Genomic DNA, 27397 nt, shown 5'->3' with positions numbered 1-27397 from the left:
TTCAGGTTACAGACTCTGCTAACCCAGAAATAGTACCTCGGGTTAAAAACTTTGCTTCAGGATGAGAACAGAAATCAGGCAGTGGCAGGTGGAGGCCCCATTTGCTAAAGTGGTACCTCAGATTAAGAACAGTTTCAGGTTAAGAACGGGCCTCCAGAACGAATTAAGTTCTTAACCCAAGGTACCACTGTAATACAGTGATATAATGAGAATCATAGCTAAAGGATCCTTTGGAGGTGAACACACAAACTCTGTTTAGAAACCTTCAGTGAGGGGGTGTCCGGGAGAGAAGAGGAGAAGTGGCCAGCCTGCTCATGCCCCCACCTGTCGAAACATCCACCACTCTCCCATGCGCTAACCACTCCCATCACATCTGCCTCTTTCCTGCACAGGTGTTCGTTCTGAGAACGAGGTGTGCAACCTCTATCCGTCAGGCCCTTCGGATCCCTGATCAAGTCCCAACAACAAGTTTATTTTCTTTCTCTTCTCCCTTTCATTCTCCCATGTACCAATCCTTCCAGCTCTCACGCCCACGCGGGTCCCTGCTGCGTCTTGACATGTTCAGAGAGCCCTGGCAGCGGCGCAGGGAGCCGGAGCCTCAGATAAAACCAATTGCCAAGCAGATGGCGCAAGACGAGTCTCTGACAGAACCCTTCGGTCCATGTTCCCTCTGTCCAGGCTGGACAGCTTGCACCCCTCCAGATGTTGATGGGACTCGCTGTCACCCCTGACTTTTGGCCATGCCGGCTGGACGTGGAGTTGGTGTCTCCAGGGACATCAGGAGAGCTGCAGGTCGCTGAAAGAGACTGTCACTTGCCTTTACTGCCCCTAGCTGTTGTTGTTTAGTCGTTTAGTCGTGTCCGACTCTTCGTGACCCCATGGACCAGAGCACGCCAGGCACTTCTGTCTTCCACTGCCTCCCACAGTTTGGTCAAACTCATGCTGGTAGCTTCGAGAACACTGTCCACCCATCTCATCCTCTGCCATCCCCTTCTCCTTGTGCCCTCAATCTTTCCCAACATCAGGGTCTTTTCCAGGGAGTCTTCTCTTCTCATGAGGTGGCCAAAATATTGGAGCCCCAGCTTCACGATCTGTCCTTCCAGTGAGCACTCAGGGCTGATTTCCTTAGGAATGGATAGGTTTGATCTTCTTGCAGTCCATGGGACTCTCAAGAGTCTCCTCCAGCACCATAATTCAAAAGCATCAATTCTTCGGTGATCAGCCTTCTTTATGGTCCAGCTTTCACTGAAAGTGAAAGCCCCTAGCTAGCTGTACCACAACTCTGCCATTGTTACAAGATGGGGAATTGGTGGCCCTCCAGATGTTGCTGGCCTGTTGGCTGGAGCTCAGGGGAGTCGGAGTTCAACCTCCCGAAGGCAGAAGGTTCTCCATGATTGAACTAGACCATCACTTGCCTTTAGTGCCCCTCGCTTCCTGCATCACAACTCTGTCGTTATCAACCTGTTGCTGGACCATGGACCATGATTCTAGGAGCTTGTGGAAACTGGGAGTTCAGCAACATCAGAAGAGCTTCCGGTTTCCCATTCTTAAAGCGGACCATCACTTGCCTTTAGTGCCACTCGCTTCCTCCATCACAACTCTGCCATCTTTTAATTCAGGGATGGGCATCCTGTGGCTCTCCAGATGTTGCTAGACCATTGGCTGTGATGGGCTTGAGCTCATGGAAATTGGAGTCTAGCAACATCAGAAAGGCTGCTAGTTCCCCATTATTGATTTAGACCATCACTTGCCTTTAGTGCCCCTCGCTAGCTCTATCACAACTCTTACTATCTTTCAAGGAAGGCAGTGGGAACCTGTGATCCTCAAGATGCTACTGGGCTCCCAGCACCAGTCATCACTGACCGCTGCCCATGCAAGCTGGGCTGATAGGACTTGGGAGTCCAGGAACACCTGGAGACTTAAGAAGCTACCTTTTCTAGCACACTGTTTCTGACAGCACTCGGCTAAGTGCCTCTTGAAGGCTCACCAGCAGGGAATGAGGGCAATATCCCTCCCTCGTTATTTGTCCCCAGCGCACCTGTCATTTGGAGTAGACGGCCTCTGCCCATGGAGGTTTTCCTTTACTCATTATCAAATGTATAAGAAATTTAAGAAGGGCCCTACTGGGTTATTAGGGACATGGGTGGCGCTGTGTGTTAAACCACAGAGCCTAGGGCTTGCCGATCAGAAGGTTGGCAGTTCGAATCCCTACAACAGGGTGAGCTCCCATTGCTCGGTCCCTGCTCCTGCCAACCTAGTAGTTTGAAAGCACGTCAAAGTGCAAGTAGATAAATAGGTACCGCTCCGGCGGGAAGGTAAACGGCGTTTCCGTGCACTGCTCTGGTTCACCAGAAGCGGCTTAGTCATGCTGCTACATGACCCGGAAGCTGTATGCCAGCTCCCTCGGCCAATAAAGCGAGATGAGCACCGCAACCCCAGAGTCGGCCACAACTGGACCTAACGGTCAAGGGTCCCTTTACCTTTACCTTTACTGGGTTATTAGTATTAGTATTAATGTCAATATTCTGCCTTTCCCCCAAACTGGGGACTCAAGATGGCTTGCAAGACAGATACAAAAGACTAAAAACATACAAAAGACAAAAAATAATAATAATTGAATTGCATCAGAATTAAAAATAAAACGTAAACAACTACTGTAATGTCTTTAAAATATACAGCACCCTGGATCCAAGCACCAGAGCACCCTTCCTGCAGTTTCTAGCATCTGCTACCCAGAAGCATGTGCTGCCCCCAACCAGAGCACCGCCATCGTGGCTAACAGCCGCCCATCGCCCTCTCCTTGCCCATGAATCTGCCCAATCCTCTTTTAAAGTTGACCCCAAGTGTTGTCACCTCCTACGGGAGCCGAGTTCCGTAGTTCGGCAAGGCAGGTAGAGTGCTCCTGCCCAGGGAGGCTCTACCAGCTTTGCCTCCCCCTGACCAAAGATCCCATCCTCAAAAGAAAAGAAAAAAAAAGGCTAGGAAATTTGACACACACACACACACACACACACACACACACACACACATTTCTCCCTCCCTCTCATTTCTTGTTTCCCTTGGAGTCCAGACCCCTTTTGCCTTCCCAGCCACTTTTGCAGGAGTTTCTTGGCCCGTCTCCAGTCCGAGCTGCAAGAGTAGGAAAGCCACCTCGCCCTTGAGAGAGAGAGAAAAAAAAGGAAACAGGGTGAGGGCACTATCTCCCATCACCACCAGCCATCGCCACCCATTCCCCCCCCCCCTTGTCCTGGCTAGCTGGTTCTTGTCTGCTCACAATATAATCTTGCTCCACTGAAGAGGCAAAAGAGGCAGCAGAGAGGATTTGCTTCCCACAACTACACCACCTTTTCTTTCTTTTTTCAACAGGGAGCAGTCAAAGGCTGGGGTTGGTTGATTTACCCGGAGAAAAAGGGAGGAGAGACGGGGGGGGGGTTGATTTACTAGGAGGAGAGCCCTCCTGTCTTTCCTTTTTTGAGCCTAGCCAGAAAGCACCGAGAAAGTTCAAATCTCCCCCTCTTTCCCCCTCCTCCTCCTCTTCTTCTTCTTCAGAGCTGGAAATTCTTGCATTTGTAGGAAGCTTGGATCTTTCACAGGAGCTGCGCCGCACTCTGCAAAACTCTACTTATTATAATTGGGTTTTTTCCGCCTTCCCCAAATAATTATTACGCCTGCATATTGTTTTGAAAGCAGCAGCAGCAGCTTTTAAGAGTTCCTCCTCGCTCTTTTCCCAGCCTTCTTTCTCCTCCGATCTCTGGGGATTTTTTTCGGGGGGGGGGGTGAAGCTTTCAATAGTTCCACTCCCACACTTTTAATTATTGACCAAGGGGGGAGAAAAAAAATCACTCTGAATGGACTAGAGGGTTTTTCCCCCACAGGACTTTTTTGATCCCGGTGCCTGGTTCGGAAATAATTTATTTTTCCTCCGTTCCTGAGAAGGAGATAAAAGTTTTGCTGAAGTTCAGGTTGCAAGGAATTGTCTTCTTGTCCACCTCCCCGCAAAAATACCCGTCCGCGTTTCCCTTAAACGTTTGGGATGAACTGGAAATAAACCTTTGGAGGAAATTTGCTTACAGAAAGGCTAGGAATGGGAGCCCACACTTTACTGGATAATGAGCTGTTTTAATTTTTGAGTGCCCTCCCCCTTAAAAAAAGAAGAGACAAGAATATTATCCGAGGAAGTTTTGATGGAACGCCTCTCCGACCAGTCCATTTAATGGTAAGTAACCATTTTTGGGTGCCTTCTCTGCTATGATTTTGTATCCCTTCTGGCTCCCTGTGGGTAGCTGAGATTTAGCTTACTTATAAAGTGTCTTGTGTGACCCGAACGTTTTGCCAATTCTGACATTGGCCAAGTTCAGCGACACGAGATTTTTGACCATTAATGCAGTGTGTGAAACTTGCCGTACGAATAAAGAAAAAAGATTGATATTAAAGCAACTGGTTTTAAAAAAAATAAATATAAAAATGTGGGGTTGTATCCAGCATGTCGCACTCAGTAGTAGACCCTATGGGTATCGACAAATGTAGCTCCATTAGTTTCAAAGGGTATACTCCTGAGTAGAACTTTGTTGGTGCTGTGCTTCTGAAGTTGATATGAAAAGGCATTAAAACAGAACGCACATCTGATTTTAATAATGTAGGTTCTCTGTTTTCCAACCTATCTCAACAGCTTTTGAACATCTGTGGCATGATGCTTCTTTACGAACATGATTCATACATCTTAGATGGTGTTGTGTGAGTGGCTCAGTTGCCCCGTCAGGCTAGAACAGGGAGAGATATGGAAGGAAGTAGGTGGTGGTCATTTCAGGACCTTTCTACGCATATAGTAAAAGTGGAACGCGGTCGCCACTTTTCCTCCACCCACCAGTGATGACCTGTGCCGCGTCTTCTTTTGCTTGGTGGCCGATGCGCCTATATCAAAGCATCCGCAGATTATATTTTCCAGTGGATTCTGTACTGCTTTTCAGCTGACACCCAACCGTCCCCTAGTTTACTCCTTACTAGGGAACAGGAGGATTCAGTCTGCACTGAAAGGTGAACCTAGCGAATTTGTGCTTTCCGAGAAAATCTGGTGCAAAGCGAAACGTGTCTGTCCTTCGGAGTTTGCGCTTTGAATGCATTTATTTGATTTTATAAACAACACACAGAGTACAGTCACAGGGCGGCAGGAAAAATAGGTGCAGGATACAAGAATTAAACCCCTTGTGGAACGACAGGTGACAATTTCGTTGCTTTTCGAAATTTTGCAATGGGGTTCTCCAGCTGAGTGATGCATATGAGAAGAAAACACAGGCCAGGGTAAAGTGTCTAGTAAAATCCCTCTATTAGCGAAAATCACATACAATTTTGCATTGTATTAGGGAACACGGCTTTGCAAAGATGCACACATTAGACAAAACTGGTTGCAGACTAAATTGCTGGTGCAATTGCTTGAGGACTTCTCCCATCTGTCCGTCCCCCAAGGCAAATTGATATGGGAAAAGGTGGTGGGCTGACCTCTGGGAACGGGATCCTGAACGAGATGAGCTGCTGGCCTGATCCAGTGGCCTTTCTGAAAATGACAAACTGAAATGGACCAATCCACCCGTCCATGCTCCCTTCATTTAGTGAGTTTATAATTCCTCCAGCCGGCTCTTTCCAGGCCCGTGACTCAGCCTGCTCTTCTGGGGTGAGTAACTCTCACTCCTAGGCGACCAAGCTAGAGAGAGAAAGAGGCAGAGAGAGAGAGAGGCTTGGCGAAAGGGAAAAGAATAGTGTTAATCTTTCTTTTTCATCCTGTCCATTTCAAGTGTGGAAGGCGGGTGGGCATGCAGGCTAGTGATCTCTGTGGACTTATTTGCAAGGCTACCTTCATGTCCCCCCTTCCAGCAGCAAAGGCAGAGGTGGCAGGCATCAGACACCCTTGCAAATTTTCCCCCTTTCTCCTCCACCCTCCTGAAATGAAAGCAAACCTGTCTCTCTGTTTCTCCATTTATCAAGACCAGATTTTTACGCTTCTCTCCCCCCCATCCCGACTTTTCCTCCCCTTTTCCCTGCTGTGATTGATGGTTTGAAAGAGGAGAAATAGCTCACAAATAGAAATCAGTTACAGATGAAGCCGGGGTAGGGTGGGGGGGCATAGCTTTCGAGTCATTAAAATATTTCCACCTCCCACCTTTTCCTCTCTCCTGCGAAGAAAGGAGCAAATCCGTGAAGAATCGCATTTTGGAAATTTCTTTTGTGTGTGCCTGTTCTCTGATCAAGTCTCTCTCTCTCCCCCCACCGTTTTTCTTCTTCTCTTTTTCCCTCCAAAGGGGGGGGGGATAACTGAGCCAAGAAATCTGAAATTAATTCATTTGGGGTGGGGTGGGGGTTGGGGGCAAAGGGGAGGGAGAGGAGCTTGAACAAAGAGAAAACAAAAGATTTCCATTTTCAAAGAAAAGTTAAAAGGTTGCATATGTTCCAATCTGCATGCTTAGAAGTATTTGCTGTCTTGCTGCCATGAGATCTTTCAAAACCAGTTTAAAAAAACCCAGTGACATTTGCTTGCACCCCCCGTAGAAAAGCACATATCTGAAGGCATCGCAAATTGCTCAGTAATAGATTTTCTTAGTGGGTTTGACTGACAAAAGCAATCTGGGATGGCTTTGAAGGGCTCTTTCTGCCTCCTGACCTTTCTCGTAAAATATATAGTTTGTATTCACATCTTTTCACATCCTCTGACCTCCGGGGCAAATTTTTCCTAAATACATCCAGATTCCTTCCAGAAGACTTTGCTGGGGAAGTTCCTGTTTCCCCTGAAAAATCCCAGTGGGATGATGATGATTATTTTATCTTTCTAAATCTGTCCTCAGTTGTATCAACACCCACCCTTTGAATCAGAGCGAAAATGTTGCAGATTAAAAGTTTCCCCAAATTCCTGAGGGCTAGGGAAGATTCAAAGTCTTTCTCCATTTTAATACAAATTTTAATACCCCCCCCCAAAAATTTGGGTCCTATGATGGCGTTTCAGTGGGGAAACCCCACTGAAAAGCGATGAGGTTATAGAACGTTGCGGTGGTGGTTTAGACACTACTCCTGAATTTTCAGAAACATTCCCTCCGCTCAGTCATCCCCCAGAGATGATCATTGCGCCTAATTTTGGCTTTCTAGCTTTTGTGATCGGTGGTTTAGCACACATGTCGGCTGGTTCTTGGGATTTGCATATATTTATTGTCGAACAAGATCCCCCTAGCACAGCCTAACCATTTTTAAACACACCCAGTCAACACAACCGGCTTTTGAGGATGTTAATTTTGTGAGGTCAGATTCTGTAACTGTGCTATCTATCAAAAACTTCCCGAAATCTTCGCATTACTGGGTTCAGTTCATAACCCTGGCAAATTACCACTGTGAGCAGGGTACTGGCAACTCTCCATCTTTGTAAGATAATGGGCTTGTACTGTGAGTGAAGATGAGAAAGAAAAGCGTCTCTCCTCCATGAAGGTGCCTAGTCCCACTTTAGAGCCAGCTAAGTCTGTAAGCCACCTGCGCATCTTGTGGCAGTGAGTTCCATCAGCTGATTCGGTGTCGCGCAAACAAGCATTTTCTCGCATCTGCCCTTAACCTCGCCGATTTGGCTTGGGCGGTGGGCAAAAGCTCTCTTAATTCACGATAGCAGAAAATCTCCGTAATATCTATCCTTTCCTTTAGTCACCTTCCTGGTAAAAAAAAAAAAAAAAGGCGAAAATCAAATGCTTTCCTCTTTTTTCCTCACAGGGAAGATTGCCCCCCCCCCCACATGATTTGTCCCTTTCTGTATCTTAGAAATGATTTTCAGTTTATTTTTAGGGCAGAGATGGGGGACCTGTATACAGTGGTACCTTGGATTAAGAACTTAATTTGTTCTGGAGGTCCGTACTTAACCTGAAACTGTTCTTAACCTGAAGCACCACTTTAGCTAATAGGGCCTCCTGCTGCCACCATGCTGCAAGAGCAAATTTCTGATCTCATCCTGAAGCAAAGTTCTTAACCTGAGGTACTATTTCTGGGTTAGCGGAGTCTGTGACCTGAAGCATCTGTAACCCGAGGTACCACTGTACTTGTAGGCTAGTCATTCTCCATTCCGGAACTCGACCTTCACTTGCCTTCACTGCCCTAGCTACCCCCTTAAAAACCCTACCTTCTTTTGGTGCAGAGGTGAGGAACCCCTGGCATTCTAGATATTGTGCTAGACTACAACTCCCTCAACTGATGGCCATTCCCTGAATTAGACCATCACTAGCCCTCACTGCCCCTAGCCATGCCAATTGTAGCTCTGTCCTCTTGCAATGCGAACTTGCAGCTCCCCACTTATTCCCGTACTACAACTCCCATCATCTCCCCTGACTGTTGGCCTTGCTGACTTAGGACCTGAAGGACCGCACTGGCTCTCCATCCATGTCTGGGGATAAATCCCTCAGAGATTGCTTACTTGGACTGTGATACCTGGAGTTGCGGCTGGGTTCATGGTCCTCTGCTCTCTCAAAATCAACCCATCAGGCACCGGCGAAAGTTTGTAGGCTCGTCCACACAATGTCCCAATGCCATCCTGCGGTTACTGCAGGGATCGCAGGATGAGAGGCCAACGTGGGCCTTCAGCCCTCTCAGCCAGCCTTCCCCCAAGTCGTGCTCCTCCTGGGGCCACACCCCTTATGAACCCCATTCCCCACTCCCTCAACCTGCCTTTTTCCTGGCTGGGGTGTGTCCTTAAACTGTGGCAATGCCTCCTGCCCTACCACTGTCTCGCCAGAGTGGTCCATGCCCTGGTTATCTCCTGCTTTGGACAACTGCCATGTGCTCTACTATCTTTGAAGGTAATAATAATAATAATAATAATAATAATAATAATAATAATAATAATTTATAACACGCCCATCTGGCTGGGCTTCCCCAGCCACTCTGGGCGGCTTCCAACCAAATATTAAAATACAGTAATACATCAAACATTAAAAGCTTCCCTAAACAGGTGTCTTCTAAAATATGTCTTCTAAAAGTTTGGTAGTTGTTGTTCTCTTTGACATCTGGTGGGAGGGCGTTCCACAGGGCGGGTGCCACTACCAAGAAGGCCCTCTGCCTGGTTCCCTGTAACTTGGCTTCTCGCAGTGAGGGAACCGCCAGCAGGCCCTCAGCGCTGGACCTCAGTGTCCGGGCTGGACAATGGGGGTGGAGATGCTCCTTCAGGTATACTGGACCGAGTCCGTTTAGGGCTTTAAAGGTCAGCACCAACACTTTGAATTGTGCTTGGAAACGTACTGGGAGCAATTGTACAGAAACCACAACTAATCCAGGATGTGGCAGCTAGACTGGCGCCTGGAACCATTTAACACCAGTCCTACGTTGTCTCCCAGTACGTTTCCAAGCACAATTCAAAGTGTTGGTGCTGACCTTGAAAGCCTGAAATGGCTTCAGTCCGTCTCCGAAGACTGCTTGTCCCAGCACCTTCTGGATAAAAGGGTCCCTCAGTGAACATACATCCCAGTAGTGATGTATGGAAGTGAGAGCTGGACCATAAAGAAGGCTGATCGCTGAAGAATTGATGATTTTGAATTATGGTGCTGGAGGAGACTCTTGAGAGTCCCATAGACTGCAAGAAGATCAAACCTCTCCATTCTGAAGGAAATCAGCCCTGAGTGCTCACTGGAAGGACAGATCCTGAAGCTGAGGCTCCAATACTTTGTCCACCTCATGAGAAGAGAAGACTCCCTGGAAAAGACCCTGATGTTGGGAAAGATGGAGGGCACAAGGAGAAGGGGACGACAGAGGACGAGATGGCTGGATAGTGTTCTCGAAGCTACCAGCATGAGTTTGACCAAACTGCGGGAGGCAGTGGAAGACAGGAGTGCCTGGCGTGCTCTGGTCCAGGGGGTCACAAAGAGTTGGACACGACTAAACGACTAAACAACAACAACAATGAACATGCCTTGCCCAAGGACACCCCAAATTCTGAGGCTGTCTCTTCTCCACCCAGCAAATGTGAATATGTGTGTGTGTGTGTGTGTGTGTGTGCTAGAGAAGAGGATACAATTTGGGCTGAACCAGACAGGTTGTCCCCCAGAAGTCCAGGAATATGATGAACGGAGTTTTGGGAAGTGATGCAGAGCAGCAAGAAATACATCAGAAATTAAAAGAAGGAGCTGTTCCAGTGAGATGTTGCTCTTGAGAACAATTCGATCCGAAATGTGGTTCTTTGGAAGTAAAGCTTAACTTGCTTCAGCAAAACTCTTTCCCAAGTTGGGATGCTTGAAGGATTAGGAGGTAGGTTGATTTTTTTTAATGTGACAGAATAGCATAATAATAATAATAATAATAATAATAATAATAATAATAATAATAATTTATTTATTATTTATACCCCACCCATCTGGCTGGCTTCCCCAGCCACTCTGGGCAGCTTCCAACAAAATATTAAAATACTGTAATACATCAAACATTAAAAGCTTCCCTAAACTTTTGTAGGATTGCTTCGTGGCAGAGGGTTGGACTAGATGACCCTTGGAGTCCCTTCTAGTTCTACAATTTGATGATCCCATGCTTGTGTGTGTTTGTGTTTGCACGTACAACCTTTCATTGCCAGAACTGATTACAGGGGTTGCTGTTTACGCAAACGGCACACACAGATCCCTTCCACAGCGGTGATGGAAGTCTATCCTAAACCTCTACAGTGCATAAAACTGTGTCTTTTCCTGAGCCAATTTAAGGTGATGGGAAAGTGTGCAAGGTTTGGAGTTTCACAGGTCTCTTTATTAAGTGGCATTGGGGAAAAAACAACAACAGGAAAACCTCAGGCAAGAGAACACGCAAGATTGGTTGTGGGTTATTTGCAAATTTCACTGGCAGCGGCCTGAATGCCTCTACATTTTATAAACCATTCAAAGTTTGCAAGCGATTAGCCATCATTATAATGCCGCAGAGACCCCTGATTTTCAAAAAGTCTCTTGTGGTGTTGTGTGCTTTTCTCAATAGTGACTAATTTTTCATCTCCACCCACATCTTTTAAAAGTGTTTCATAGCTTTGCTCCATAAGAGTGGAAATGGAATAATTCTGATAAGGAGCACATTTGTTGGGTGTTTGCATCAAATGCTAATCCTACATAGAACAGACCCGTTGATGATGAACTGAGGTCTATGAACTTCAATATGTCTACTCTGAGTAAAACTTAGTAAACCTCCAGAAAGTATTTTGGATAGTTTTTACCTCTAACTTCAATACATTGTATTTTATTATATTGCTATGGCTAGTGGCTGATTCAAATAAAAATTCTTCCCATTCTGATTCTTAGTTGGAGGCAACTTTCAATTGTCTCTTGGCAATTGCCTACGTAAATTTAGGTTCTATCTGGAGCAGAGGGCATGGATGGCCACCTATTTTTTCTATCTGGAGCAGAGGGCATGGATGGCCACCTATTTTTAAACATTTTTTATTTTTAAAAAGGTTTGTTTTCGTGCTGGGTTCACGCTGTGTAGGGCGACATTAACTGGGACTGATGTCAAGAATTTCTGTCCCGTAAGGACCCGGTTGAGGTATGGCATGGAGATTTATTTGCTGACTTGTGATGTTCGGCAAAATCAAGTATATGTAGACATATTAAAAGAAGTCTAATGTGACTTTTTTTTAATTGGGGGGGGGGAATTAATGCTCGGCTTCTGTGGTGCTCATACCCAGTGGTGTAGCGTGGGGGGTGCAGGGGGGGCCGGCCGCACCGGGTGCAACATCTGGGGGTTAGGGTTAGGGGGGCGCAAATCCACGGGTTAGGGGGCGCAAATTACTTGCCTTGCCCCGGGTGCTGACAACCCACGCTACGCCACTGCTCATACCCTGTGTTAATTAATCTGGATTAATCTCTTGTTTTGAGATTCCGTTCCTGCAATTTATAAGGTCTGTTAGAAACCCAGCTTTGCCCCTTCTGTCACTCTTGTAGTGTGAGTCTTAGCAAGGTGTGGGAAAGGCTGTTTAGTCCAAAAGGCAAGTGATCTGGTATAATACACACTCTGCTGGAAAAACCTGTGCTGTTGATAGAAGTAGTGTGACTCATGCAACATGCTAGCGATTAATATACACAGAATAGTAAATTATACATTCTTTATCAACCTTCTGAGAAAAATACAAAACATTAAACAAAGCCACAGAGACTTGAGAACTACCCAGCCTAAGATGAACTTATAATGTCTGGTTTCAATAGATTTTTCAAATGCTTAAAGGTAAAGGTAAAGGGACCCCTGACCATTAGGTCCAGTCGCGGATGACTCTGGGATTGCGGCGCTCATCTCGCTTTATTGGCCGAGGGAGCCGGCGTACAGCTTCCGGGTCATGTGGCCAGCATGACTAAGCTGCTTCTGGCGAACCAGAGCAGCGCACGGAAACGCCGTTTACCTTCCTGCCAGAGCGGTACCTATTTATCTACTTGCACTTTGACGTACTTTCGAACTGCTTTGTTGGCAGGAGCAGGGACCGAGCAACGGGAGCTCACCCCGTCGTGGGGATTCGAACTGCCAACCTTCTGATCGGCAAGTCCTAGGCTCTGTGGTTTAACCAACAGCGCCACCCGCGTCCCCAATACGCACTCTAGCTGTCTTTTATTTACCAGCATTAAGCTATCAGGTGCAGTCACTTACTAAATGCATTTGCTTGTCACCTCCCCGGTATTAAATGCCATTGCATTTTGCCCCTTTGAATACTGCCAGATGCCGCTGCATGTCGCCTGTCAAAGACTGCAGTGCATTAAACATCATTGTGTTTTACCTGCCAAATCCTTTCAGGTCGTCGTGCAAATCCATGGCACTTACCAGCTGCAGCCCCAGTATTTGATCAATATTTGATGGCGCCGCCTATAAAAGGTTGTTCGTGGGAAGTGCTGGAGAGATGCTTAGAGCCTGGCTTTCTCCTGAAGCATCCCTAGAAGCAAAACATCTCGCTGAGATTTTGCCTTTTGCACAGACACTTTTAAGACCATCTAGTTCTTGGGAGAAAAGCAATGACAAACCTAGACAGCATCTTAAAAAGCAGAGACATCACCTTGCCAACAAAGGTCCGTATAGTTAAAGCCATGGTTTTCCCAGTAGTGATGTATGGAAGTGAGAGCTAGACCATAAAGAAGGCTGATCGCTGAAGAATTGGTGCTTTTGAATTATGGTGCTGGAGGAGACTTGTGAGAGTCCCACTGCAAGAAGATCAAACCTCTCCATTCTGAAGGAAATCAGCCCTGAGTGCTCACTGGAAGGACAGAACCTGAAGATGAGGCTCCAATACTTTGGCCACCTCATGAGAAGAGAAGACTCTCTGGAAAAGACCCTGATGTTGGGAAAGATGGAGGGCACAAGGAGAAGGGGACGACAGAGGACGAGATGGGTGGACAGTGTTCTCGAAGCTACCAGCATAAGTTGGACCAAACTGCGGGAGGGGGTGGAAGACAGGAGTGCCTGGCGTGCTCTGGTCCATGGGGTCGTGAAGAGTCGATCACGACTAAACGACTAAACAACAATAGTTCCGTCCAGCACATGTTTAACCTGAAGCACAAAAGAGGGCACTGTTGCGCATAAAATCTGCTTGTGCTGATTTGTAAATATTGATGTAGGTTTAGAAAGAAGATCTGTCCTTTAAATGGAAATCATCTCACCGCGACAGGGAGTATTTATGACTGGTATTCTGGTGGCTAACTGTTGATGAGCAACATCAAGGCATCTGTCAAGTTTTCATTCTTTAGGGTCATAGAATTATAGAATTGTAGGGTAGGAAGGGACCCAAAGGGGCCTCAAATGGAGGACTGCCCCCCAACAGCCATTCTGGCTGTCAAATTGAGGGGAGGGGGACCTTGTCCTTTCCCCCAGGCAGCAAAACATCCTGAGGCAAAGGACAATGCATTTATAGTCCTGTTGTACCACTTTTAACAGTCGTAGAGAGTCCTGGGAACCGTAATAATGATAATAATAATAATAATAATAATAATAATAATAATAATAATAATTTATTTGTACCCCACCCATCTGGCTGGGTTTCTGCAGCCACTCTGGGCAGCTTCCAACAAAGATTAAAAATACATCAAAATGCCACACATTAAAAACTTCCCTGATGTCTTCTAAAAGTCAGGTAGTTGTTTATTTCCTTGACATCTGTTGGGAGGGCGTTCCACAGGGCGGGTGCTACTACCGAGAAGGCCCTCTGCCTGGTTCACTGTAGCTTTGCTTCATCGAAGTGAGGGAACCGCCAGAAGGCCCTCGGCGCTGGACCTCAGTGTCTGGGCTGGATGATGGGGGTGGAGACGCTCCTTCAGACATACTGGACCGAGGCCATTTAGGGCTTTCAAGGTCAGCACCAACCCTTTGAATTGTGCTCGGAAACGTACTGGGAGCCAATGTAGGTCTTTCAGGACCGGTGTTATGTGGTCTCAGCGACCACTCCCAGTCACCAGTCTAGCTGCCGCATTCTGGATTAGTTGTAGTTTCTGGGTCCCCTTCAAAGGTAGCCCCACGTAGAGCGCATTGCAGTAGTCCAAGTGGGAGATAACCAGAGCATGCACCACTCTGGCGAGTAGTTTGGGTGTTGGGGATTGTACCTCGGAGAGATCAGCGCTGTTAAGAAATTGCCATTCTCAGGATTCTCCATGACCGTTAAAGTGGCGTCATGGTGTTTTAAATGTACGACGCCACACTCCCTGCAGAATTAAGCAACCCCAGAATGAGGATATTTTAGCAGGTCTGGGATAGGAGCACAGGAAACCTTCACACCAAATCTGAGCCTAAGTATAGTGGTATCTCGGGTTAAGAACTTAATAGGTTCTGGAGATCCGTTCTTAACCTGAAACTGTTCTTAACCTGAGGTACCACTTTAGCTAATGGGGCCTTCAGCTGCTGCCGAGCGATTTCTGTTCTCATCCTGAGGTAAAGTTCTTAACCCAAAGTACTATTTCTGGGTTAGCGGAGTCTGTAACCTGAAGGGTCTATAACCTGAAGCATCTGCAACCCGAGGTACCACTGTATCATAGTTGCCCTGGCTTCCTGGGGTTTCTTTCCCAGCCCTCCCTAGCGATGCTAAGGATTTGAACCCGGGACCTTCTGCATGCAAAGCAGGTGCTCTTCTGCTGAGCCAGGGGCCCTTTGCAGCTCGCTGTTCTGGACCCACTCGGGGTTAGGAAACAAGACCTTCTGGAGAAGCTCAAGGGCATGAGCAGAGTCTTCAACAGGATCAGGCCAGGGGCCCATCTAGCCCAGAATCCTGTTCTCATGGTGGCCAACTAGATGCCTCTGAGAAGCTCTCAAGCAGGAACGGAATACAAAAGCCCTCTCCCTTCCCAGGGCTTCCAGAAACTGTCACTCAGAAGCATCACTGATATAGTTTTTTCCTCCATGAATTCGCCTCATCCTCTTTTAACGCCATCCAAGTTGGTGGCCATCACCGTTTCCTGTTGCAGCGAGTTCCACAGTCTGACTACACGCCGCCTGAAGAAGTCCTGTATTTTATCTGTCCCGAGACAAACTTCTGGTGCATCCCGGACAGCGTTCGAAAACTCCCATTGTTCTAGGCGAATTTTGCAACCGGGAATTTCATGAGCGCGAGCAGTTTCTGAGCTCTGGGAGCGGTGCTGCCCCTAAGATTTCAGATTAATTGATTGTGATTTTATGTAAACTGTGTTATTTTTACTGTTGTTAGCCGCTCCGAGCCCAGCTTCGGCTGGAGAGGGTGGGATATAAATAAATTATTATTATTATTATTATTATTATTATTATTATTATTATTATTATTACTGCAGAGTGGAAGGAAAGGAGGACCTTTTTCTGCCTCCCCACTTCCAGCTGCTCTCTGAAGACTGGAGAAGAGATCCTCTTAAGAATATTAGGGGGGTGGGCAGGGGAAGTATGGCTTTGGCATTCTGCAGTCTTCAGATGAGGACTAGACCATGTGAAAAATGAATATAAGATTTCAACTGCAGTTCGTTCATTTTCAGCTTTGTATTCTTGTTATTAAAAAAAAAGCTCGCCTAGACATTCCATTGTTGCTCCCATAACCTAGGTTTAAGGTGCCATTTAGCTCCTACCTTTCCTATTTCAGTTTCTAACACTGATCCTGAATCTAGGGACAGTCCCAGATTTGATCGGATCCCGGAATGTCCCGCTTTTCCTTAGGTAAAGGTAAAGGGACCCCTGACCATTAGGTCCAGGCGTGGCCGACTCTGGGGTTGAGGCGCTCATCTCGCTTTATTGGCCAAGGGAGCCGGCGTACAGCTTCCGGGTCATGTGGCCAGCATGACTAAGCCACTTCTGGCGAACCAGAGCAGCGCATGGAAGCACCGTTTACCTTCCCGCCAAAGAGCTACCTATTTATCTACTTGCACTTTGACGTGCTTTTGAACTGCTAGGTTGGCAGGAGCAGGGACCGAGCAATGGGAGCTCACCCCGTCGCGGGGATTCGAACCACCAACCTTCTGATCGGCAAGTCCTAGGCTCTGTGGTTTAACCCACAGCGCCACCCGCATCCCATACTTGCTTTTCCTTAGGACACCCCTATTTTCATCGGAGAAATGTTGAAGGAGTTATGCAACCCCCCGAGACAACCTTTAGAAGACGTCTGAAGGCAGCCCTGTATAGGGAAGTTTTAAAAAAATATTTAATGTTTTATTATGCTTTATATACATGTTGGAGGCCGCCGAGAGTGGCTGGGGCAACCCAATCAGATGGGCACGATAGAAATACAACAACAATAGAATAGGATGTCGCTGTTTTCATCAGAAAAAGGTTGGAGGGTATGCGCTTAGTGCCACATCCCAACGCCATTTCCAATGCCTGTATGGTGACATTTCCACCAGATCATCCCAAGTGTAGGAGTTGTTGCTTTCAATGTTGTCCTCTTTCCCCTGAAAGCTCCAAGCCTGCTTACATCATCTGTCCGTGCGGGTCTGAGCTCGCATGACGGAAGGGAGATCTTTATAAACAAGGCTCAGGGAAAGATTGGGAGGGTGGTGATTGAGGGCTGCTCATGGCTTTGCGCCTTGGCTGCCGTACAAGGGCGGTTGGGCAAGAGTCCGTGTCGATACATGTCTGTTTGGGTACCCAGTTGCATCTTGCCTGTGTACCCGAGACCGGTTTTCTGCCCGTGCCAATGTGGAGTACGAAATCCTCTTGGGGCAAGTCTGTGCAGGGAACCCCGGCTTGACATCTCGGAGCAAAGACTTGCAAGTGGCTGGTTTGTTTTTTTAAAGGGCACGAGCTTGCGAAGCCGAGAAAAAAATAATGAACGAGTCCTTTTAAAAACACGTCTTGTAGCTGAGCAACGCTGAAAATGGTGTGAGATGTTAACATGCAAAATCAAGAAGAGCCAGAGAGTTTACCAAGTCTACGATATCTTGTACAGTGGTACCTCAGGTTAAGTACTTAATTCGTTCTGGAGGTCCATTCTTAACCTGAAACTGTTCTTAACCTGAAGCACCACTTTAGCTAATGGGGCCTCCTGCTGCCGCCGCGCCGCCGGAGCACAATTTCTGTTCTCATCCTGAAGCAAAGTTCTTAACCTGAAGCACTATTTCTGGGTTAGCAGAGTCTGTAACCTGAAGCGTATGTAACCCGACGTACCACTGTAATATTATAAGACCACAAGAAGAACTTGCTGGATCGGTTTGTCTAATCCTCTTTTTAGGCCACCTCGGTTGGTGGATGTTTCCCACTTCTTGTGGAAGTGAGTTCCACAGGTGTTTTTAAAAAATCTGTCCTAAATCCTCCCACATCCAGGTTCACGGAGTATACACAAGTTCTGATGTTATAAGAGAAGGAGAAAAAAACCCTTTCTCTATCCGTTTTCTCCATGCTGCGCATAATTTTATAAATTTCTATAATTTCACCTCTTCCCTTTTCTCTGAACCAAAACACTCCAGCTGCTTCAACCTTTCCTCATAAGGGAGTCGCTCCACACCCATCCACCCTTGTTAAAATTTTGGGTTTCCCTTTCTTCAGAACCTTTTCCAACTCTACAATATCCATTTTGTACACGATATTCATAGAATCTCAGAACTGGAAAGTTGGAAGGGCACTCCAAGACTCATCTAGTCTGACCCCATGCAATGCAAGAATCACAGCAAATGGGGATGTACCACAGATTTTGTATAACGGCATTGCAATAGTGGCTGTTTCAATTTCAATTTCTTTCCCAATGGTTATGGGTTTCATAGTACTCCTGAGAACCAATGGCACGCATTATTTATGTTAGAAAGTGACAGTTCCTTCCCAATGCTCCAGTCAGATCAAAATGCTTTTGATCACATAGTAGTAATAGAAGCAGTGAAGGCAAGTGAAGGTCTAAGTTTAGGGATGATTTTACAGCGTGCAAATCATGTGTTGAGGATGGCGTCTTCTTAATTGCCGCAACAGAGCTTGTCCAAAACTTTCTCTTTCCTTCTGTTGACCATAACATACCAGAACCAAAGGAGCTCACTAATTAATCAGCTAAAGCTCTGGTTAATTGATCTGCTGCTTTAAAGCTTGCCAACGACGTTTTGAGGACACTGTATTTTTAACACTGGATTGCTTTATTTGATGTTTTAATGCAGGCATAGGCAAACTCGGCCCTCCAGATGTTTTGGGACTACAAGTCCCATCACCCCTGACCACTGGTCCTGTTAGCTAGGGATGATGGGAGTTGTAGTCCCCAAACAGCTGGAGGGCCGAGTTTGCCTATGCCTGTTTTAATGTGTTCTAAACAGCTTTGAATTTTCCCCCTTAAAAATATAAAGTGGTGTGGATAATAATAATAGTAATAATAATAATAATAATAATAATAATAATAATAATAATAATAATATACCACCTCATTCCTGGGAGAAAGGATGGAATAAAAATAAAAATGGACTACAATAGTACCTTGGTTTACAACCATAACCCGTTCCGGAGGGATGTTTGTAAACCAAAACAGGTTGTAACCCAAGGCACGCTTTCGCCAATGAGGCCTCCAAAAAAAATTTGTTCGTAATCCCAAAAAAATGGTTTCGGGATACGCACTTCCGGGTTTGACGTGTTTGTAATCCAAAATGTATGCAAACCAAGGTACCACTGTATTTGGCAGGATGAAGAGACGTATTACCACTGTCTCAAACCACCTGAAAAATTATCAGCCCCAAGTAAATTATTTCAAATTCATTTTATTTTTTGAGATGGTGATATTGCTTCCCTTCATGCTGGCGAAGAGCCAATTTCTTCACATTCTGCTGGTACTAAAGGCAGAAGAGCATCCCAGGAAGATTTTTCCTTGGTCAGTTGGCAACCAGGGATGCTAACGTGAATAAAATGTGGGGGGGGGGCAGGTAAACCCCACCCTGCATATAGGTCACATGATGTTCCTAAGGGATCTAAAGGGATGGAAGTGAAGAACAGAGGTAAAGGAGAATTAAATAACAAAAGAAGTGTGGTTTAGGTGGTGGAAGTCTCTTAAGATATTTTAATTAAGATTTGTATTTTATAATGTGTGTAAGTGTAGCTCTGGAATTACTGTTTATGGAAAACAGCATTCCCTTTTTTCCTTTTTTCGTTTCTTCTTACTCTCTATCTTCTTTCACAGTTTATGTTTGGCAAATATGTAAATAATTATGTTTTTGCAGATATGTCTGGAAATTTGATTGTATTATTCAGTAAAGTTATATTTTAATTTTTTTTAAAAGGTCACATGATGCAACACATGCACACTATTTGAATGGCAATGCTCATTATTTTTTGGGGGGCGGCCCCCTCAAGTATTTTATGGGGGGGTGGAGGGACCTCAACCCCTAGGAGTTGGCTCCTATGTTGGCCACCGTCTTCCCCCAAATAGATTTTACACCAGAACTTCCTAGTTTGTCTTGCCCTGGAGCTCCACCTACTGGCCACACTCTGAAATATCGGCTTTCTGTTAGAAACATGGAAAACTGCCCCATGCACACTTAAGGGGTAGTGTTTCTCCAGGGGTTTGGGGCAGGGGGTCTCTGGAGATGCCAGAGATTGCACCTGGGACTTTCTGTATGCAAATCAGATGCTCTGCCCCTGAGCTACAGCCCTGTCCCGGCAGAACAGATACTTCCGAATACCAGTTGCCAGCAGGGGAGAATTGCTTCTGTGTTCGAATCCTGCTCTCAGGTTTCCCAGAAGAGGCATCGGGTCGGGCCCTGTGAGAACAGGATGCTGGACTAGATCAGCAGGATCCTTCTTTTATTCTTACACCCCTAATCCACTCGCCAGCAAGCAATTTCCACCGTCCATGGCGACTCCAGATCAAGTCCTTCATTGTTGTTGTTTAGTCGTTTAGTTGTGTCCGACTCTTTGTGACCCCATGGACCAGAGCATGCCAGGCACTCCTGTCTTCCACTGCCTCCCGCAGTTTGGTCAAACTCATGCTGGTAGCTTCGAGAACACTGTCCAGCCATCTCGTCCTCTGTCGTCCCCTTCTCCTTGTGCCCTCCATCTTTCCCAACATCAGGGTCTTTTCCAGGGAGTCTTCTCTTCTCATGAGGTGGCCAAAGTATTGGAGCCTCAGCTTCAGGATCTGTCCTTCCAGTGAGCACTCAGGGCTGATTTCCTTCAGAATGGATAGGTTTGATCTTCTTGCAGTCCACGGGACTCTCAAGAGTCTCCTCCACCACCAGAATTCAAAAGCATCAATTCTTCGGCGATCAGCCTTCTTTATGGTCCAGCTCTCACTTCCATACATCACTAATGGGAAAATCATAGCTTTTACTATGTGGACCTTTGTTGGTAAGGTGATGTCTCTACTTTTTAAGATGCTGCCTAGGTTTGTCATTGCTCTTCTCCCAAGAAGCAGGCGTCTTTTAATTTTGTGGCTGCTGTCACCATCTGCAGTGATCATGGAGCCCAAGAAAGTAGTGGTAATTCTGTATTGATTTGTTTTGGACATTGTAGGTGATGCCAATAAAGGTTTTACGATACGATACGATACGATACGATACGATACGATACGATACGATACGATACGAATATATAATGCAGATTTTTCTGGTGTTCTGACGCTTCTTATCCTTCTTGAACCCCTTTCCCCCAGTTCTAGGATTTCGTTGGAAAAGGCCAAGATGCTGAAGTTCCTGGTGACCACCCTCGTCCCGGCCTTGATCCTGGCGGCGCCTCCTCCCATTAGCAAGCTGGCCCTCTTTCCGGACAAGAGCGCCTGGTGCGAGGCGAAGAACATCACCCAGATCGTTGGGCACAGCGGGTGCGAGTCCAAATCCATCCAGAACAGGTACAGTACTGGGCCAATGGATCCAACATCTCCAGATCTCCCATAGCTATCTTCCCCAAGCTGTGTTGCACTCCCAACTTCCACCAGCTCCGACCAGCACGACTCCGGAAATTAATTTCTGCCTCTTCCTGTTAACGTATCACAAGTAAAAGCATCGTGGCTGTAAACCGATTTGTAATTTTCCGCCATGATGAAAAGTGGCACACATGGCACTGTTAATAGTTCCACATTTGTAAGAACTCAATTTTTTAAGGTGCAGCACCCAGTCTTTGGAACTCCCTGCCTTTTGATATCAGACAGGCACCTTTAATAATTTTATTTTTTTTTCACTTACTATACTGCTTTCAGTGATTGCTAAAAAAATTTGTTATTGTTGTTTAGGCAAGCCTACCCAGATATGTAGAATATCCACATGTATTCTAATGTTTTTTAGGTTATTTCATTTTTAAAAATGTTTTAAGTTGCTGTTTTTAACTGTTTTCACCGATAATTTCATTTTATTCTTTTTTGCAAATCGCTTTGAGGTGGGTGTTGTTGTTTTTACAATCAAGCAGTATATAAATCTTATGGCATAAAAGAAACGCTAAAAAAAAAAAAAGAATAATAAGTAAGTAAAAAATGTTGAGAACCCAAGACAGCAATGACCTTGTAAAAACAAGGATGTGAAAACTATGGCCCTTGAGCTGTTGTTGGGCTTCAGCTTACACCAGTCAAAACCAGCATGCCTAATGGTGAGGGTAGATGGGAGTTGGAGTCCAGAAACAACTGAAGTCAGAGATGTGATGGAGGTAGCTAGGGACAGTGAAGGCAAGTGATGGTCTAGTTTGGGGAAGGGGAACCTGGCGTTCTTCATTTGTTGTAGGACTCCATTTTGCTCTCTAGCACCACCTGTTGGCCATGCTTGGGCCCAGCATGACCAATGGTCCCCTTCCCTGTATTAAAGGTAGCTAGGGGCAGTGAAGGCAAGTGATGGCCTAATTCTAGCTGTTTTCAGACTTCAGTCCCCAATGGACACAGCCAGCCTATTGCCAGTGGCCAGAGTTGTAGCTGAGAAACCTTTCAAGAGCTGCAGGTTTCCCATCCTTTCATTAAAAGATGTCAGAGCTGGGATGGAGGTAGCTAGGGGCAGTGAAGGCAAGGGATGGCCTCTCTTTTTAAATATACATTTTTATTAATTTTCTAACATATCAGTTCCAACAGTCATACAACATAACTTCTCATCTTATACAATATTTTTAGACTTCCGTCAACACCTCTGATGATTTTCCGTTCTTTATCACTTATTATCCATTTCTTAATTTCATATTACCTTTAATTATCCTTGACTAATAATGCTCCTCGTGATCTTTCTTGCAATATTTCAAATAATTCACCTTACAAAACTTCTTGCAAACCTACTAGCGTAATCTGTTCATCACAATTGCTTTTCAAATAGTTCATAAATTTACTCCAGTCTTCTGAGAATCTCTGGTCCCGCTGGTTTCGAATACTTCCTGTTAATTTATCTAGTTCTGCATAGTCCATCAGTTTCATCCTCCATTCTTCTTTCGTCGGTAGTTCTTCTTGCTTCCATTTTTGTGCCAATAATATGCTTGCTGCTGTCACTGCATATAGAAACAACTTACAGTCCTTTCTATTTATATCATCTCCTACAATGCCAAGTAAAAATGCTTCTGGTTTCTTAATTAAGAGGCAAGGGATGGTCAGTCCACTCAGGAAGTTTGGTGCTCCTTAAGGTTTTTAAGGTAAGATAAGGTTAAATAAATTAAGGTAAATTGAATAACAGAATATGGTAAAAGATGGAAAGAATATGTTGAATTAATCAATGAGATAGGTTGTTAAGATAAATTATTTAAATAAAAATTGAGAAATATGGGAAGAATTTGCTGAAACAACGAATTAGAATACAAAAAGGGAGGTGTGAGGAGGTCCAAGAAACAGGCAAATGAATAGATGTAATAAGGGATGTGTATTTTTCTTTTTTTTTTCTTTTTTCTTATCTTTTTTTCTGTTGTATTTTTTCTTTGTTTTTTATTGTATTTATACATTCTGGAAATTTTGAATAAATATCTTTTTTTTTTTTTTTTTTAAAAAAGGAAGTTTGGTGCTCCCTCCCCAATTTTGAACCCAACCCTCATCTCTCAGGCTTTTAGCATCTTCCTAATCTTCACCTCTCGTCCGCAGAGCCTGCTTGGGGCAGTGTTTCAGCTATAGCGTTCCCAACACCTTCCCACAATCTACTGAGTCCCTGGTGCACTGTGATTCCTGCATGCCAGCCCTCTCCATGTGGGAAGTGGTAAGTAATACCGCTCAGGATGGAAAATTGCATGTCGAGACCCCGCAGCCACCCCCTCGTTGGAAATAACTCACACAAGGACACAGATACTAGGTTTATGTTATTGGGCAAATTTTGGACACAACTTTATTGCAATAAAGCGGTATTGCAATAAGCTTTATTGCAATAAGCTTTATTGCTATAAGCGGTATTGGCTTAGGCATTGATTGGACCTCACTATATCTGACTCCTGCCTATTGTACAGGAAGTCCCCAGTAAGGGTAAGCCACCGGTAGGGGGAGCCCTGTCGATCCGTACCAACTCAAGCTCCCCCTGGCGTTCCTGTCGGGGTCGTGTCAAGGCCTTAGCCCCCCAGCCGGGCTTCAGACTAGATCAACACCCCTGGATTCCTTTAACGGAATACCCTTAAGCATGGAGGGGCAGGTGATGGCCACACCTCCCCTCCCCCACACAAGGTCAAACAATGCCTAACCGCAACCCTAACAAAGTTGTGACGATTGCTACGAGGTAGGCGAAAACCAAGTGGCCAGTGCCAATTTGCCAAGTGGAAAAATTCCTACCAGGCCCCTCAGACAACCAAGGCGACCAACCGAGGTCCATAGCAAGGTCATTGCCTAACCTGCAAAATAGGGAGGGAGGGCGGGTGATTGAGGAAGTGAGCCAAAGAGGACGTCCTCTGGCTCGCTCCTCCGTTTAAACGGCCCCGGCCATGCCCCCCCCCCGGCCGGCGGATTGGCTGGCCGGGCTCTGATGTGGACGGGATCCCCCAGGCAATGGGGGACAAAGTCCCCCGCCCCCAGTGGGGAGTGGGTGGCCACGCGGTCCACCGCAACTCCTCCCCACTGGGAAGTGGAGCGGATTTGTGTGGTGATCGTCCAAGAAGGGCTGTTCACTGAATACCCATTAGCATCCCTTCTCCAATAAATAAACAGATGGAATATTTGTGTGGAGGGGGGATTCACTGTGGGGCAGCAAGTAAGGGGCTAGAGTGGGAATCACAAGTGGGAAGAATGTTGCTGAGGGCTGAGTAGGCCACTGATCTGGTAGCCAGACTCAAGTTTCTTATTAGACCTCGCCCCTAGATCCATACAAGACGTGCAATGGGTACTACATGCAATGGCTTTAGAGAGAAATTCACTAACTTGTGATCACTATGCTCTGCTTGTATGGCTGGAGGCAGCACTGGTATTCTGAATACCAGTTGCTACAAAAAAAAATAAAAAGCAGGAAGGCAAGTGTGCTCTTATGGTCAGATCCTGTTTGCAGGTTTCCCATAAGCGGCATCTTGTTGGTCTCTGTGAGAACAGGAAGCTGGACTAGATGAAACTTTGACCTGACCCAACGGCAGAGCTCATGATGTTCTTAGATGATGATAATATATTATTATCATTTATACCCCACCCATCTGGCTGGGTTTCCCCAGCCACTCTGGGCGGCTTCCAACAAAATATTAAAAATTCAATAAAACATCAAACATTACAAGCTTTCCTAAACAGGGCTGCCTTCAGATGTCTTCTAAAAGTCAGATAGTTGTTTATTTCCTTGACATCTGATGGGAGGGCGTTCCACAGGGAGGCACCACCACCGAGAAGGCCCTCTGCCTGGTTCCCTGTAACCTCACTTCTCGCAGGGAGGGAACCACCAGAAGGCCCTCAGAGCTGGACCTCAGCGTCCAGGCTGAATGATGGGGGTGGAGACACTCCTTCAGGTATTCTGGGCCGAGGCTGTTTAGGGCTTTCAAGGTCAGCACCAACACTTTGAATTGTGCTTGGAAACATCCTGGGAGCCAATGTAGGTCTTTCAGGACCGGTGTTATATGTTAGATGATTGTGGCGGTTCTCTGAAAAAAGAGGGTGAGCCAGATTTCGGGAAGAGACAGCCACTGATGGCCCTGAGAGCTACGTATGGCAAGAGGCAGCAGTGCTTCTGAATACCAGGAGAGGAGACGGGTCTTGAATTCAGGTCCTGCTTGAGGGGTTCCTACAGGTTGACTGCTGTGATAACAGAAAGCTGGACTGGATGGGCCTGATCCATCAGCCAAGCTCTTCCTGCGTGTTCTGATGTCTTCTCCTTCCCCCAGGTGACACTGGACTGCCCTAGCAACGAAGACATCCCCAGGGTGGACAAACTGGTGGAGAAGATCCTCCATTGCAGCTGCCAGGCATGTGGAAAAGAGCAGAGCCAAGAAGGGGCGCTCCTCAACGTCTACGTCAACGGCGACGAGAACCTGCCGGCTGAGGGTCCTCACCCCCACCCCTATGGCCACCACCACCCAGGGGAAGAGGCCTCCAACCATCACCACCATGAAGACGAGGCCAAGGACTGACCTCCGACCTTCCGGGGGGTGAACTGCCCCTTCAGCCCAGGCCTTGATGACTTTCCCCCCGCCTCTCAAATACCCATCATGCTTTGCTCTTGACAACGTGGTCGTGGGGAAGCAGAGGCCAAGCTGAAGGCGGACCTTTCACCGGGGGCGGCCAATGGGACAAGCTGGCAACCGGCGAGAGAATTGGGGGAGGGGGTGGTTGGGAGGGCATCACTGACGAAACTGCACACTGCTCTAATATATTGGGGGGGTGAGGGAAGAGGGAGGGGCAAAATGAGAGAGAGAGGTCTCTGGGGACCTTTCCTCTTGAAGGTCCGGCGGACACCTGAAACAAAGACATCTAAGGCGGCTTCTCGGTTTCTGGCTTTCCATCAGGACATTTCTCTGTGAAGACTACATATAGAATTGTAGACTTGGAAGGGACCCCCTGGCAGTGCAGGAACCACAGACGCCGTGGGTCCAGTTCTACCACTGGGGAATCGAGGACCGATCTCGGAGGAGCCGGACTGGACCCCCCCAAAACCCCCCGTTTTTGACAAAAGAGACTCTCCCCTTTGGTGCTTTTTTAGCAGCAGAAGCGAGACATTTCTTGCACGTTTGAGTTCTGCCCTCACTTGCCTTCACTGCCCCTAGCTACCTCCATCACAACTCTGCCTTCTTTTAATGTGGGGTTGGCGAGCTCGTGTCCCTCCTGGTGTCGCTGGACTCCAACTCCCATCATTCTTGAACAGTGGCCATGCTGGCTGGGACTACTGGGAGCTGGAGTCTGGACGGCACCACTTTGCTTACCCCTGTTTGACTTCCTAGCAGCACTTTAATGAACGGAAGATAGAAGGGAGCAAAGGAAATTTTATTGGAGAGCACTGGGCGAGGGGGAAGAAACAGGTGGGAACATTTTTAGTGAGTCAGATCTAGCTCAATATTGTCAACGCTGACTGGCAGCAGCTCAATGGGGTTTCAGCCCTACCTGGAGATGACGGGTCAAACTGGGGACTTTCTGATTGCAAAGCAGACACTCTTGTCGCTGGGTTCTGGTTTTCCTAAAGATTCTAGCCCTCGTGGTTATGAATAAAGGGCTGGATCAATGAGGAGGTGCACAGAAGGTAGTCTTATTCCAAGACAGACCACTGGTCCATCCAACCTAGGATTGCCAACACTGACCGACAGCGGCTCTCCAGGAATTCAGGCAGAGGACATTCCCACAATTACTTAGAGGTGTTGGGGAACGAACCTGGGATCTTCTGCCTACAAGAGCAGATACTCTACCATTGAGCTACAGCCTTTTCTGTGGGAATTTAATGTAATCTGAATCTGACGTGAGTCAGATTATTGAATGAAGAGGCTGCCATCTTGCCCAACCTTTCCTTGAATTTTTAAACGTCTTAATCACTGAATGTTTAGCGTGAGATTCGAACTCTTGCCTTTGTATGCACCCAGCCTCTCTCCTTGCTCTGCTGACTACAACACTCTTCATGGCCTCTCTCTCTCTCACACACACACACACGTTATATATATTTCCATCTTTATCGTTGTGTTATTCATCCCTCTTAATTAAATAAATTAGATCCAACATCCA

At 46.4% G+C, this 27397-nt stretch overlaps 1 protein-coding gene across 1 annotated transcript; it reads left to right on the top strand.

Annotated features, from left to right (window-relative positions):
- Positions 1–3461: 3461 nt before the first annotated feature.
- On the top strand, positions 3462–27397 carry LOC309346998 (neuroblastoma suppressor of tumorigenicity 1-like). The gene is made up of 4 exons (XM_081871422.1): positions 3462–4216; positions 21005–21199; positions 23384–23495; positions 25576–27397. Exons 2-4 carry the CDS (start codon positions 21033–21035, stop codon positions 25819–25821), a joined length of 525 nt encoding a protein of 174 aa, XP_081727548.1. The 5' UTR covers positions 3462–4216; positions 21005–21032; the 3' UTR covers positions 25822–27397.

Source organism: Podarcis erhardii, assembly GCF_964252035.2.
Source record: "Podarcis erhardii genome assembly, chromosome: 7".
Classification (NCBI taxonomy): domain Eukaryota; kingdom Metazoa; phylum Chordata; class Lepidosauria; order Squamata; family Lacertidae; genus Podarcis; species Podarcis erhardii.
The sequence above is the reverse complement of the archived record's forward strand: the minus strand, read 5'-3'. Positions and strand labels throughout refer to the sequence as shown.